The sequence below is a fragment of the Heloderma suspectum genome, chromosome 11, assembly GCF_057233095.1.
Source record: "Heloderma suspectum isolate Gila_16-S chromosome 11, 16-S_ref, whole genome shotgun sequence".
In the NCBI taxonomy this organism is placed as follows: domain Eukaryota; kingdom Metazoa; phylum Chordata; class Lepidosauria; order Squamata; family Helodermatidae; genus Heloderma; species Heloderma suspectum.
In genome coordinates this window covers 23532425-23548708 of record NC_139468.1, presented here as the reverse complement: position 1 = coordinate 23548708, position 16284 = coordinate 23532425, and the positions used below count along the sequence as shown (strand labels likewise).

The window sequence follows — 16284 nt, the reverse complement described above, 5'->3', positions numbered from 1 at the left end:
TAATCCTAAACATAGTGGCTATTGTGACATCTTCTTGTAGGGAATTCCAGAAATTAATTGTACGTTCTGCAAATTAGCACATTCTTCCGGGGCGTTAAAATAAGCTGGAGTGGCTGATAAACCAGATCCAAATAAGCTCCTTCTTGCTAACCTTTGAAAAAACTTTTTTTTTAAGAAGGCCTGATTGTTAGAACAGTTAATATTATTAAGTTTTTTAAAAGAAGAATACAAGACTGCATGAAACATGGTCCGATGACATCAAACATTTTGAACGCATGTACACTCACCATACCACCTGGCCAAGGATGGATTATCAAGCATACACACAAAATAGGTATAGAATAGGTCTCAGTGTGTGGCTCACAATATATTTATTTAGTCCCCTTCTTTTATAGCTCGAGTCATATTGCCAGTTTGCCAGTTTGTCAGCTTGTAATGCCAAGTCATGGTGCTTTTACGCTCAGCTGCAATCATTTGTGCGAACTGCACGCGCCAAAATCCAAATGAGGTCAGTGGGACATCCACACTGTCCTTGGCATGTTGAAAACCAAGTTGCACTGGATCAATGCAATCTGCTTACCAAGTACATCCTTCTAAAGCATAGTATTTTATTCACATGCATGCTGGCTATAAAGATGGGAGGAAGCACTCTCGCTGGATAGAATTCCGGTTTAAATTCAAGAAAATATCGGGGTCAGGCTGGTAGCAGCTGTGCCCCCATGCACACAAACACACACCTGTGACTACAGTGTGACCTGTTATTTCCACAAACCTTTTATATCAGCCAAACACATTTCCACAGTGTTTCTTTCACCAATACTGACGCTAGACTTAAGGGAAACAGCAGCAGACTGTTATAACTATCTCAAGTTAGAGTCAGTAAAACAATGCGAGGACATGGGAACAGAGAGCAGTAGGGCTAAGGAGACAACCCAAAGGTGGTTCCTAAGGAAAACATCTGCCCTCCGGGTTGTAGAACAGCCTTCCCCGACCTAGTGCCCCACAGATGTGTCGTGCAGCCTGGGAATTATGGGGGTTGCAATCCAGCACATCTGGAGGGCTCAGGCTGAGGGAAGGCAGTTACAGAGTTATCGGCACAGAAAATTAATGTATTGACAAAGGAGGAGATGTCCACAACGTTGATCATTGTATGTTGCCTTGGAGCCTTGCCGGGGGAGGTTGGGGGAGGAAGCAAAAGGCAACTAATAAATCCTTTTATAAATAAAATAAATACATTCTCTTTCAAATAACCCATGAAGTGCTCCTTTATTGCAATAGTCATTCAATGCCAATTATGTGCTGAGTGCCATACACTGAAATGCAATGGCACATCCTCTCTCCAAAGGCCTTATGGAAAACTACCCTGACTTTCATGCTGTGCACATGCAAGATTACAACATTTGTCCCACGATGACAAGTATGTCACTGCACTGCAGGGAGGTCACCTGGCCCCTTTCAGGGATCCCAAGAGCGAACAACACAATCGGGGGGAGGGGGGAGGTCACTGTTCCTTGACTGCCCTGTGTCTCCACAATCCAGGCTGAACATCCAGGGATGGGAAAGACAGAAACATTCAAGATAGAGCTGCTATTTCCCATCCTCCTGGGCAGGACAAGGGCCAAAACTCAGCAGCAGAGTACATGTTTTGCATGCAGATGGTCCCAGGTTGAATCCTCAGCATCTCCAGATACCAGTCAGTGTCGACAATACTGGGCTAGATAGACCAATGGCCTCATTCAGTACAAGGCAGCTCCCTAGGCACTCTTTTCACAGAGGTTCATCAGTTAAAGATCTGACAGGCACACCATTAGGATTCCACTGAGGAGAACCCTTCATGCTACGTGCATAGGGCTGCCAACTGTTCTCCAATTAGGGCTCCTGTGATTTTAAGATCCGCATGGTAGGAAACAATTAAGGGTGCAATCCTATGCACGTTTAGACAGAAAAACGTCCTGCAACTCCCAGCATTTCCCAGCCAGCCATGTTGTAGGACTTTTCCTCTGCCTAAATGTGCATAGGATTGTGCCCTTATGAAAGTATTTTACAGACCGCCTTTTAGAAAGTATTCCTTAAAAGGCAGCTCACAGTAGCAAATAAAAAATACAATGCAATCCAATTAAACTAAATTCAAGAAAACCAGATGGCATCACAAAATTCAACTATAAAACAATGGTCAGTTAAAAAAAAAACCCAATAGCATTCTTAAACAAATAGGCAGGCCCAACCATTTAAGCAACTCCTTCATTTTAAAACTGCTTACAAGAAAGAAACCCAGAATAAATTGCTTTAAACACACACACACACACGAAAAACTGGCAGGAGAGAGAGTTGTACAATCTGGGGGCCGCCACCAAAAAGACAACAGCTTCTTTTCTGCCAGTTGAACAAATCTCACTGGTAGGCCTACAAGCAGATCCTCTGAGCTACATTTTAATGCCCAGGCAGATTCAAATGGGCATAAGTGGTTACTCAAGTAACACCATTCCCCATCATATAAAAGGGGAGATACAGAGATGGGCACCTTAGGAAGGACTGTACATAAATACATGGAATTATATCCCACTCACACATTTAGGATTCTTGACTTAGCCCCAGTGAACTCAGTGGCAAAAAGTGAGTTTATACCCATTTACTAAGGTTGAACTGGTTTATATGTAGTGCCTATTTTCCCTTTGTGCCGTTATTTGTTCTTAATTGTTTCCTATATTACTAGCAGCAGGAGGGACAATTGCAGTTCCTTTCAGTGGCACATACAGGGTATCTACACCAGCCTAAATTCCTTCATTTAAAATGGGGCTTTCTGCTTCCGTTTTAAATGCTGGATCACGACTCCCTTTTTCTCCCGCTTCCTTTTCCCCTTCCCCCTCCTTCTCCCTGTATCTGAGTCTTCCATGATCTTTCATTGATCTCCCTCCTCTTCTTGCCGCTTTTCCTCTTTTCATGGAGGGAACTCAAGCGGAACACAACGGGGTAATTTGATAGCTCCTTATCTGCGATCTATTTAAAAATGGAACAAAGGGCATTTAGTGCAGGGGATGCCCTGGAGGATCACAGCATCATGTAAAGAGCCCACAAACTTCCATGAAGGAGCAATCTCAATCACAGGATAAAACCTCCGTGTGAAGGAGCCCAGTCACATTGCAACACTTTTGTATACATTATATACAAAATATCTTCTCCCTCTTTCTCAACAACAATAAAGGGTGTCCACAAGGGTGGTTAGGTTGGTGAGTACAAGGGTGAGGGCCTTTTGAGTGGTGGCCACACAACTCTGGAATAAGCTTCCATCGGGAAGTTCCATCAGGGGTTCATCATCATTGGGGGTTGGACTCGATGGCCTTGTAGGCCCCTTCCAACCCTACTATTCTATAAGCCCCTTCTTTACAGGTCTTCAAAACGGCTCTGAAGACCCACCTGTTTTCACTGGCCTTTCCATAACCTGTGGACTGCAGGTTTTATTGATGTAGCCTATTTTTATAGTGTATTATAGTATTTTATTATATATTTATTTGTATAGTTTTGTATTTTTTTTAATCCTGTACACCGCCTTTAGAGGGTTTTACTCTTAAGGGTGGCCTAAAAATAATTTTAAATAAAGAAATAAATAAAAGGAATACAACATTTTACTTTATTGTGTACTGTGTATTAACCTGCTTTATGTACCATAAAATTTAAAAAAACAAACCAAAACCCCATACTTTCACATTTAGCTCATGAGTAAAACCTATCCTGTTTTCAAGCAAGAAAGAGCATGTAGCCTCAGCTATTGTCAAAGGACTAGAGTTCCTGTATGACGAGGTAAATTTTCCAGGGCCACAGTAGTCAATTAGACTGTACTCACTTGCCCGAGAGTAAGTCCCACTGAACTCAGTAGGACTTACTTCCAAGTGGACATGCTAATCAGTTCAATTTCAAAAGGTGCCCCAATTTGTCGGGCAGATTTTTACATATGTAGATATAGATATTAACACAAAGCACTTACAAACGTTGTGCAGGGTACCATCTTAGAGGCATTCCTCGTGTCTCAGATGGGGAATGACTCTTAAATCCTGGCTCTCACCGATATTGTAACCCTGTGTCTGTACCTCAGACATCAAACTCCAGGAGGACAGTCACATGATGAAATACTTCTCCTTACTGAAAAAAATAAAATAAATCCCTACATATAGAAAACTAACTGAAATTCTTCTCCCTGACATATTGGTTCTCTACATGAAGGGCTTCATTAATTTGTTTGGACATGGAATCTAGACACAGATTTACCATGTCACTGAGAAGCTAGGTCTAAGATGGCTCCTTCTGTAGTATATGTGGCAACATCTGAAAAATGCTTTCCCCCCTCTTTCTTGAACTATTGTTTTACTCACATGCAAACATACGAGTTTTCATCAGACTAGAAACGTGTATGATTACTCAACTAATATCTCTTTAACTCAGTGGAATCCCTAATTGTTCCCATGTTTAGAGAGCCACAACTACAACAGGGTAATGAATCAGTCAGATGCTACACAAGTTATCTGAAATCAGTTCAGATTAGAGTAACCATGTGTCCTAATTTACAAAGGACAGCCTCCTATTTGAAGGGTATTAGAGGGCAGTCCAAAATTTCAAGGCATCCCCTATTTGAAGGGCTGTCTGGTCCAAGTTCAATGTAAAGTTAAAGAACCATAAGAAGGAGGGAGCGAAAGAGGTCCTGAAATTGCCCATCAACAGTTAACGCCTGGACAGCACACTGAACGGGCGCACAAGTCACCTGGTCACTGTCTTCCCCAGGACGGTGAGATGCTTTGTTTTTTTATTTAAATCACATATATTATTTCTAAATGTGCATCTATTGCTACAAATTAGCATATGCAAATTTTATTCAAATCTGTGTCTTCTTGTCAAGTGGTTCATTAACTCTCTTATCACAATGCGTAAATGGTCACCACAGATACCTTAAATCCATCAAGAAATGGTACTATGCTCTGAACCAGACTGACATTAACTGGAATTTCTCGTTAGTGTCACTGCAGGATTTCTAAATTTCAGTGGGGGATTCCAATAGTTTGGTCTACATTTAAGGATTTCAGACATTTTTGTCTGATCTTCATAAGATTTCTTTAAAACTGTGTGACTCTCTTAGTACAAAAAACAAACAAACCCCCAAACGCTACCTAAAATAAATTTCAGAATTTTAACAACATACCTAATTTGCTTTTCTTCAGTGTGGTTACTCTGATTTCAACAGTATGCTTTCAGGTAAGTACAGACAAAATTGTTCTATGTAGAATTTATAATACACCAACTCACCCATCCCTCACTTAACTGCAGGTATTTCATATGTCATTCATTGCTCCCTTCAACAAAATTGCTTGCATTTTCTTCTGCCTTCATATCTATTTGAAAGCTTATTGAATAAGCTACTAAAATCTTTGAAGAAAATACTTTTTAAAAAGTCACCTCCCCACAACTGAATGACAGATCTGCCAAGAGTTCCTAGTTATAATTGCTTAAGCAACATTCTAGAAATGTAACCATCTAAAAAAAAGACACCACACAAATTGTTATGAATCTTGCAGTAAGAATAGAATAAAATAAATTATCAACTCTTTCACACCCACGCTGTCTGCAGCAACACGTGCCTGAGGCTAACTTCTGACTAACCTACTTCACATCCCCATCCAAAACGTGTGTGCAGCCCAATCCTACACATTTACTCAGAAGAAGGCCCAACAGTGTTTGACAGAGTTTACTCATAGACAAAAGATCACAGCCTTACTTGCAACTCACAACCCATCCACACTGAGTTAATTGGAACTTACTTCCATGGAAGTGTGGTTAGGCCCAAACTATAAGCGATGCAGGATGCCCTTGACTAGATCTACTCATGTTTTTGTTGTTGTTTTGTTTTGCTAAAACACAAAATCAACAGCCGGTGGAGGCGTGTTAATTTTGATTGGAGCTGTGGTGTTGTAAAAGAGGGTTAAGACTTCCTGCCACACACCCACAAACAAATGAAGATTTCTGGGGGGAAAATACAGGTACCACATTTAGGCCTCAGATCTTAAGCTCAACACCTCCCTTACTTCCTTATAACTAAATTTAGGATGGCAATCAGTGCATAATTCCTAACCTGTTTCATAGCAATTATTCATTTCTGAAAAATCTAAAGTATAAAATCAGAAGAGGGATGAGGGAAAACCAAACTCTATGGCATTAGGGGAAATGGGCAACTTAAACCATAGTCAAGTTCTGCTGAAGGACTTGGAATTAAGCTGGTTTGCACTTTCATCCACACAATGGAGACAGGTTAATGGAACACTCAGAGAGCTGAATTTGGACCAGGGAGAATTGAGCTCAAATTCCCACTGGGAACACCAACATCACTATGTACATTTTGACCCCTTTTTATGGTTTTCTCAATTGCGTCAATATCCCTAGCACTTGGTGTTTTGGTTACTGCAGGATGACCTTCCTTGTTTTGCTTACCCTCATCCTAAACACATTTGCTTGGAAATTATACACAGTCAATTACCTGGAACAACTTACACAAGAGACGTGTGCAAATTGATTAAAAGCTAACTGGATTTTTCTCGATCACAGCCACACTCTACAAATTGCCAAAACCAAATCCCTACAATTCCCCTATTGTAGTAAATTTACTTTTAAGCCACAAATGTCTTCCCTCTGGCCTTCCATGAGTAACCTTCCTGGAAATTTTGTTCCCAACCTGCACATGAACACCCACAAATCCTTGCAGAAGTTGAGAAGGCCAACATCTGTGTGTGTGTACGCGCGTGTGCATGAAAATCAAAGCCTACGTTTCTGTCTGTTCTGTTTCTGATTAGAAGGGGTTTTAAAATAAACTTTTGCTTATACAAACAGAAATTTGGTAACCCAGAAATGGGATAGGGGAAAAATATCACAAAGATACTTAGCTTTGTCACTGCAAGTTTACAAAGGTCAGTATCCCTTCACATACTGCTTAGGCTGACAGACATAAACAGGCCCAAGGGGTCCAAGCAATATGAATCAACACATACAGTGAAATTCTCTCTTTCCCCTCCTAACTTGGGGCCCATAAAAGCAAGCAAGAGGGGGAAAGGGGGGCGCGGACTCTACAAAACCCAATTATGTTTGCAAAACAAAAGGCAAAAAAAGGGGGGGAGAAATAATTCTCCCACGAAAGTTGCTGCTTCCAGATTAACAGGTCGCCAGCCAGACAGTCTAAAATCAACTCACCAGGGATCAGTGTCCTGTTTGGTATGTCAATAAGCGAAAAGTCAGGCTGCATCTATAGGATTCCACAAGCCCTCTTCTCTCCCACCCGCTGACGCCCAACTTCTCCAACGACATGTTTTCCATTACCTTAACACTGGATCTGTTGGTCCGAGACTCTCCCTCCATATTGTCCCGCGTGCCTTTCTTAGAGGGATTAGTCCTCAACTTGTAAGTGGAGGTGTTGGAAGATTTAATGAATAATCCCGGGACAGGGTTGCCTTGCTGTTGCTGTGACGAGTTCGAGTCCTCCAGCTCTTTGTTACTGTGATAAACCACCCTGCTGTCAGATATGTGAATGCTAGGAGCGCAGCCCATGGTTGTTGTTTTTAAAGCCACTAGTGCTCAAGGTTACTTCTTTTTCTCCTTCTTTCCACTTGGGCTCCTTAATGTCTTTTTGTTAATAGGTTGTATCTGCTTGCTGATCAAATGCCCCACTCCACATTGTCAGCTGTTCCTTCATCATAACCCCCAAATCCAAAGAAACATAATGCGCGGGGGGGGGGGGGAGGCTGTTTTGTTCTTTGCCTCTTCCTCTTCTTTTGCCCCTCCAAACAAAAGTTTTCTTAATCTCAGTCTCCTAAAGTGGGTTAAAGAGCTGCGGGCGCGGTGAGGTGGACTGGAGGGGAAATTAAACTGGGGTGGAGTTAAAAAAATCCCATACTTTTGAGAGAGACAAACAAAAATGCCAGTTGAAAGGTGGCGGGGGGGCAGAGAGAGAGAGAAACCCAGCCCCCTCCCCAGTCTTCTTGGATTATGCAGAGATCAAATCCATGCACTTTTTTGATGGTACATTGTTTCTCTCTCCTTAGCTTGCTATCCAATTCCAAACTTGGGGACTTGGGGGGGGGGAGGGGAAGAACAGTCTTTTCCAGGTACCTTTCTGGTATATTACAAATTAAAAGGAAAGAGTAGGTGGGGTGTCCTTTGCCCAAGCCCCCACCCCCTGCCTTCTACACCCCACCCCTCCCCACCCCTCCAAGTCCCTCCCCCAATTGTAAAGATTGTTCTTTCCACCTGTAACAAATCCAAACTGTGGTCCTGAACAGGCTGGGAGGGGGATAGAGCCCCCCCCTCCGGTGTTACAGTGTACCCTTCATCTAGCGCCCGTCCAATTCATAATCCTGGCCAGACGACGACGTCTCCTCCTCTCCCAGCACCTCCTTCCCAACAGCTGCAGTTGAAAACCTGCAGGTCGTGGACATTCACACGTTACGTCTGACCCAGTTATCGTCGGAAGGGCTTCTTCCGTTCCAGCCCTCTCTTCTTTCCTCCTGGGAGGTTTGAGAGGAAAAAGAAGCTCCTTTCTCCAGCAAAAGGCCTTCCCTTATCCAGTCACCGGGGGGGGGGGGGGACACGAAAAAAGGGGGAGCTTTCAAGCGGAGCGCATCACCCAAAACACCAGCATGGATTCAAAAGAAGACCAGGAATGTGGAAGGCGCATCAGAGATGGACTCTTAGGGGGAGAAAAGAGCGAGAGAAGCAGAGAAGACTACTTATTTTCTCGCCTCCCCCCCCCCCTCAACCCCCGGAAGAGCAGCGGAGATCGTCACAAATCCAGGGAAGTTTAAAAGGATCCAGAGGAATCACCCGAGATCTTCCTGTCGGTGGGCGCCGCCGCCGCCGCCGGCTCCACTATATATATATATATATATATATAATGTATTTTGTAATTATTATTTCTTAATTATTGTTTTGCACCAAAACGATGCCAAATTTAATCCCCCTAAAAGGGGGGTGCTGCTGGAGAAATGGGGGGGGGGGTCCGACCTGCGTGGAATGAATTAAAATGGCGAGAGAGGGGTTTCCCTTCTGGAAGGAAAAAAAGCAGACTGCATAAATCCCCGGCGCCGGGGGGCGATCGCCGACTCGGTGCTGGTCGCCTCCCTCCCGCGGCGGAGGGGTCGCCTTTCCCCTTCTCCTCTTCCGCCTCTTCCCCGCGGCGCTCCGGGCTCTCAGCCTTCGCAGCTGCCGTGCCGCAGCCAAGCCGCCAAGCCGCCCGCCCGCCTTCCCCCGGGCTCGCCTCGCCTCGCCTCGCCTCGCCTCCTGCCCTTCCCCTGCTGCACGGAGCCAGCCAGCCAGCCAGCCAGCCAGCCAGCGGGGCTGCCCGGCTCGCGGGGTCTGCCTCGGCACCCTCGCCTGCCCCCCGCGGAAAGAAAGGAAGGGGCGCGATGCGGGGGCGCGGGAGAAGCCTGCCCGGACTTTGACAGCCCCGGCGGGCGCGGCGGCGGCGGCGGCGCAGCCAACAAAAGCCCCCGCCGGCGCTGACCTCCAGCCCTCGGTGGCGTCAATGCAAATGCGCGGCAGGGGCCAATCCGGCGCGGCGCGCCCGGCCGGCGGCGGAGGAGCGAACTTCAAACTGGCTGCGGCGCTCCTCGGGCTCGCTCGCTTTCCCGGCCGGGCCCGGCGCATGGGCAGAAGGGGCGCGGCGGGGGCGCGGCGGGGGCGGCGGCCCCGTTCCGAGCTGAGCTTTCGCCGATTTTTACGCAGCGCCTGGAGAGCTGCCGGAGGGGCAGGCTCGCAGGCTCCCCTCGGGAGTCAGCCGGCCTGCCTTTCCCTACCCCGCAACCTGGAGGCCCTTCGGAGGGGTTGGACTGCAACACCCATCAGCCCCAGCTAAGGTTGCCAGTTCCGCCTGGAGTTATTCTTGGGGATGTTCCTCCCTTCCCGAGAGCCCTTCCTGAGAGCGCTCCTCACATATTTTGGGCAGGAGCAAACTATTGATATCTCCAGCGTTGCTTTTCATCATCTGTTGGGAGATGAATGCCGATTTCCAGAGGCCAGGGCCTGGAGGGGTGGGGACCCCAGCCCCAGGTAGTACAGTGAGGGATTGTGGGGGTTGTAGTCCAAAACATCTGGAGGGCTCCTGGTTGGGGAAAGTTGGAGTAAATCGCAGCCCCTGGCTCCGGCTGAACTCGGCAAGACTTAACCGCTGGGTAAACATGCAGAGGGTTTGGATTTAACTGCTCTTGTAGTTAGTTTTTAATTTTAGAGCACAATCGTAAAGAAGTTTGATTCAGAAGGAAGGCTGTCTGATTTCAGAGGGACCTATTCCCATGGAACTATGCACAGGGTGGCAAGTTGACAGTCTCTTTACTCAGAAGTACATTCCACAATATTTGCATATTGCTTTTCCATATACACTATGCTCAAAAGGCAGTTCCCAGTAAAACCCAATGAAAAACAAAATGATACCTTCTTAACCATATTAAAGAAAACTCAGAACAGTTTTAGAACCAGTACATAATAAAATGAATGGGGATTACTCCCTAGTAAGTAAATGTGTTTAGGATTGCAGACATTCCCTGAGAAAGAGCCCCATGCCAACCCTTTCTTGGAAAATGGTAATTTCTGGGCCTGCCCTAAAACAAATATGTGGCAGTCAAAAGGAGAGGAGGGCTTGAGACTTGTTCCAGCTGTTGAGTCACCCTGCAGATTAAAGTTGTGCTTTCTGCCAGTCCTCAATTCACTGGTATATTATATTTATGAACCCCACATTGTGTCAGCGTGGGATACGAGCCTGTGTGTCGGTTAGGCGTAGCTACTCAAAATCTAAGTCCTGGTAAGTTCTAACAGGGCTTGCTCCTGTGTGTTTTTATTTAGTGATGTAGCGCTATCAGTGTGCATAACACTTTACGACGTATAAGAGGTGAGTACATTTGTTGCCAGAAGGGGCTTACAATCAAAAATTTGACACAAGGAATGGTAATAGGGGAGGATCGGCTTGCTGTCATTTGGAGTGCATGTTTAGACAGAAATAAGTCCTACATCTCCTGGCTGGGGCATGCTGGGAGTTGTAGGATTTATTTCTGTCTAAACATGCATAGGATTGCACCCTTATTTATTATTTATCAGACCATCCCCTTGCTCTTGTGTCTTTAAAAGCAACTTGATTGGCAGACATTAGCCAGAGACCATTGCTGTGAAAAGTTTCACTTGCTGATCTCTGCAGGCCAAGCTACTCTTAAAAAGGACAAACCAAGCCGTGTTTTGTTTTTTTCTGTTTAGTGGGCAAACTGCCATCCCCGCTCTGTCTCCTGCAGGTGTAACTGGTCGTGATCTTGTAGCCCAATGGCTTCCTTCTTTAATGATTCCAACTTAATACCAGACCCTTTCAATAGTGGTTCCTCCTCCAAGAAACTTCACATGCCAAATGGAGGCCTATAAGGTGAAGTGGTGTAAATAAAAGCAAACACAATCTTGCAGAGATTGTTAGCCAGCCACTGCCAACCTGGCACCCTCCAGATGTTCTGGGCTACAACTCCCATCCACCTCAGACAGCATGGTCAGGGATGGAGGGAGTTGTAGTTCAAAATATCTGGAGGGCACCAGGTTGAGGAAGACTGGGTCAGGCCTTGTAGCCCTGTGCCTTCTCTTTTAACAATGCCTATTTAGATCCTCCCCCCGACCCCAAATTCCCCTCTGTGGCCAGGGTTTCGTTTAAACCAGGGGTAGGAAATGTTTTTAAAATCTATGTGCTGCATTGTGGGCAAGTTTCCAGAAGACACATGCCAGCAGTGGGTGGGGCCAAAGCTACATGCATACGCCCTTCACAGAGATCTGTCTACACCCTCCCCACATTCACATTCACTCCTACGCACCCATTCTCATACATAATACACACAGAGATCTCCCCATGTGTCATTAGACTTCCCCACCCAGCTGGGACCCCTCCCTCCAAATTACCCCCTCCACTCTGCAGTGAGGCTTGAGAAACCCTCCCATTGGAGCCAGTGGGAGGCTTTTTTCAAGTCTCACTGCTGCAAGGAAGGCGGGGCTGAGAATGGGCCCAATCAGGAAGACTCAGTCTAAGACAGGGATGCAGAACCTTAGCACTCTGGGCCAAATCCAGCCCACGTGGGTTCCCCAGAGGGCCACAGCCCCTTCCCCCAGCCCTTTTCCCACCTATCTAGAATGTTTGCTGGTCTCCCAGCTTTTGCAGGATTTCTTCCTCATTCTAAAACGTTGAAACACCTCTCTGAAAGCTTAGCTCCCAGCAGTAAGAGCTTTATGCTACAATAGGCTGGGATTTTGGCCTGGCCCATTTTGCCTTGAGCCCTGCCTACCACTGGAACGCAGCCCCCCCAAACTTCTCTGAAATGGAATTTGGCCCCAGTCTTAAACCTCTGAAGTAGTCACACTCACGCTAAGGGAGAAATCCTCTGGCCCCTAGACATTGTCTGAGCGTCTACAGGATACTGGGGATTCCCCTTCCAAGGTTGAATACAGTGTTCTGACCTCTGAAGGGGGAGTGGAAGATCCAACCCCCCTGCCCAGCCCTACCCCTTCACAGCCAGTGCATAAAGAACTGCACCAGCTGCTCTCCGAGGTCGCACAAGTGACCTCGGAGAGGGGGAAAGGGGGCATTTTGGTGGGCAGGGAGGAGACTGGAGAGCTATCCTGAGCCTCTTCCTTTCCTCTCTGAAGCCCCTTCACTAGATGGGGGGAAAAAGGTGATTGGAAGCCTCTTGTCAGTGGGCCCCTGCTGGGGTGTGAGTTCAGGGGCTGCCAATCATCAAGGGCACAATCAATAGGATTGCGCCCTCAATTAATTCTACTCTGATAAAATAGATTTTGTGAAATGTATTACCAGACAATCAATTAAGCTGCAATCCTAAAGGCATGGAGGCGGATAACGTAACAGGACTTCACAATGGGAGCTGCACAGTTGCTGGGTTCCAGGATTGTGGGACGGTACATTTCATTTCTGCTAATAATACATTAGCAGAAGAAATCGAAAAGGTAATCAGTAGTGGATGGCTGCAATAGCAAATACTCCATCTTTGGGGAAACTATCACTGTTCTTTTTCCATGTGCACACCTATTCAAGGCACAAGAGCCCAGCCATTAAAAAAAAAGAAAACCTTGGCAATTTATCCTGTATCATCTGAAGTGGTTAGAAACGTCCTCTACATTTAACCTTTTTGCATTTACAGTGCATTACTGGGGATAATTACCACCTACCTTAATGTTTTGATTAGTGATAGGTACTGGTGGTTATGTTTCCTGGGAAAACCTGCATAATTATAGTATACACAAGCACTGACGAAGTTGTGTTTGGGGTGAGCAGACAATCTATTAAATCAAAAGCAACAATAGCATGCATTTAAGGAAAAGAAAGATGAAACCAACAGTGTTGGAAGAACTTTAAGCAAATGGTATTATTTGTAGTAAAAGAGCATTTAAATACTGACTGCTTCAGCAAAGAGCAGATGCAGCAACATCAAGATAAAGCTAATGTCTTGCCAACCAGGAATGGGCAAATAGTCAGTGTTTGAGATCACTACAATACTCTGAATATCGTCTCGCCACCCATCCCTTACCCAATCCTTGTTCGGGTTTGCAATCACCGCTTGCTCTGTGCAAATGAGAAAATTGTGCAACTCGAGCAGTGATTGAACATGAAATTTGCTCAAATTTCCCTCCCTGGACTAAAGCAGGGCTGGTTCATTCTACAGGGAAATTTGCTCAAATGAGGAAATCTGCGCAAAACTGAACTGGGAAATTTACACAAATCCAACGCAAGCACATATCCGGCAATTTGTGAACATTTTCGGCAGACATGCAATCACGTTTGGGGCAGGGCATGCTTGCCTGTTTTGCGAGCAAAAACAAAATTCGCATGCATCCCAAATTACAGCCTTCTAACCATTCTCTGAAGAGCTGATGTCATTTTGGTTGGTCTTTTAAACACTTTTTCCAGTTCTACAATATCCTTTTTGATGATGGTGTCCAGAACCGTACAGAACTGTGGTCACACCATGCTTGTCTGGCATCAAGGGTAGGCACGGTCAGGCGCCTGCCAAAGGCCCACACCCCAGCAGGGGCCCACTGACAAGAGCCCCCTGGACTTGCTCCTTGTCTTCATCATTGCAAGCTGTTTGTTCACCTGCCTCTTGCTCTGGCCCAGACCATGGTGATGAGAAGGAGCACCAGATGCTACTGCCTACTTGCTCATCTACTCTCTGCTTGTCAAGCAAGGAACATGATCAAGGAGGAACATGATCAGGAGCAATAGCAGCTGGTGACAATTAGGGATGGACGAAAGTCCCTTACCTGGTCCCGCAGCTTGCTTCGCGGTGGGGGGGGTGCTTCGGTTCTCCTCCCGAAGTTCAGGCGAGGGGGGGGGAGGCGCCTCGCCCGGCCGAAATTCAGGCTGGGGGGGAGGCGCCCCATCCCTCGCCAGCCAAATTCAGGCCGTCTACCCGGCCGCGAAAAAAAAGTTAAAAAACACACACACGCACACACACCCATGATAGGCTATGTAACGATTTACATAGACTATCACGGCTAGATTTCCAAAGTCAGCCGTGTTAGGCTATGTAAATCGTCGCGTAGCCTATCACGGGTGACTCTGGGGGGAAAAAAAGCGCACACGCAAATGGCGGCTCCCAAGGGGACCGCCATTTGCATTCCTTATTTTGGCACGTCTAGTCTACGTAAAGATTTACATAGACTATGGCGAAAATAAGGGCAACGCAAATAGCGTTCCCTTATTTTCGCCGTAATCTACATAAATCTTTACGTAGACTAGACGTGCCAAAATAAGGAATGCAAATGGCGGCGCCCCATGGGCGCCGCCATTTATGTACGCGCTTTTTTTTTTTTTCAAAGTCAGCCATGATAGGCTACGTGACGATTTACATAGCCTATCATGGCTGACTTTGGAAATCTAGCCATGATAGGCTACGTAAATCATTACGTAGCCTATCACGGGTGTGTGTGTTTTCTTTTTACTTTACTTTTTTTTTTTGCAATGGCGGCAGCGGCAGCCGGTCGGGAGACCGGCCACTGCCCCCGCCCCTGACGAACTGCCGCTGAACCGCCGCCGGGACCCGCCGCCGAGAGGGACATTCGCCGAAGGTAAGTCCCATCCCGGGGGGGCAGGGGGCTGGCGGAGAATTTCCCCAACACTTTCGGGGGGCCGAATGCATCGGCGCTCGGCCTCCTGAAGATTCGTGGAGAAATTCTCCGCCAACCCTAGTGACAATGGCAGTCACTCCAAGAGAGGCGCCCATTGACAGCTTGTCTACACAAGGCTGTTAATCAGCTGCTAATCCACTGCCTCTCAGTGTCATCACAGAATTAAGATCAGAGCATTACACAAGCAGTTTCCTTTCCTGCTTTTCCACTACATAACCTGTAGGTGGCATTGTGGTATAGCAGAATAACACAAATACACAAGTGAAAATCGCAGTTTCCTTTCACTTTCAGAATTAAATGCTGCATTTTTTATGCTCTAAAGAAAAACTTGCTGAAAGTGATGTTTAGACAATGAATTGAAACTGGAGAGTCATGACATCATTTAAAGAAGAACCTGTAAACAACCAGGAGTAGGGTATGATGAGCATGTGGTAAATGGCTCATGTAGAAAAGCCCTGGGGGTGTCTTGTCCACAGGTCCTAAGAAACCTGAATCTGGCACTGGCACCATCGATTTGTAAAAAGGCTTTATGGTATTGGCAATGTCATCCTCTTCAGTGTCACCACTATCCCAGTTACGTGGCTTTCCTGCGCCTCCATTTCAGTATCTGAAACTGCCATCTATGGAATCAGACTGTTGGCCCATCTAGCCCACTATATACTTTGGCTGGCTGTAGCTGTCCATAGTCTGAGGAAGAGAGCGGGTTCTTTCCCAACTGCACTACCCAAGATCCATTAAACTAGAAATGCCAGGAGTTAAACTTGCCTGCAAAGCATGTGTTCTACCAGCACTATGCTCCAGCTCACAGAGCCCTAAAGCATTGGAACTGGATCAGTTTAGATCAGAGTTTCAAACGACTGCACAGACATGAAGCTCATTGGGTCTCCCAGCTTTGGGGAAATAACTAAGGCTGGCCCTACCATTAGGCAGAGTGAGGTGGTAGATGCTGAGGATGGGGTGCAGTGGCAAGGCGTTGGAGGATCAAGCCATATAGGCCATGCAGCCTGCCCTGGGCTCGCTAAATTAGCCTGCTACCCTCGGGTGCAGTGGAGAATACTGCCCCATCGGCAGTGTTGATGGAAGATTCAATGGCCTGTCTGG

At 46.3% G+C, this 16284-nt stretch overlaps 1 protein-coding gene across 3 annotated transcripts in view; it reads right to left on the bottom strand.

Annotated features, from left to right (window-relative positions):
• The window catches only part of PDE8A (phosphodiesterase 8A), a 233260-nt gene that overhangs the window by 179161 nt on the left and 37815 nt on the right, over positions 1–16284 (bottom strand). For 2 of the 3 annotated variants that reach the window (XM_084817232.1, XM_084817233.1), the window contains exon 1: positions 7351–8813. The exons of the other annotated variant lie outside the window; for it this stretch is intronic. In XM_084817232.1, the coding sequence (XP_084673358.1) occupies positions 7351–7578 (228 nt within the window). In that variant the 5' untranslated portion in view covers positions 7579–8813. Of the gene's footprint in view, positions 1–7350; positions 8814–16284 lie in introns of those variants that run through there. 3 annotated transcript variants of the gene reach the window in all.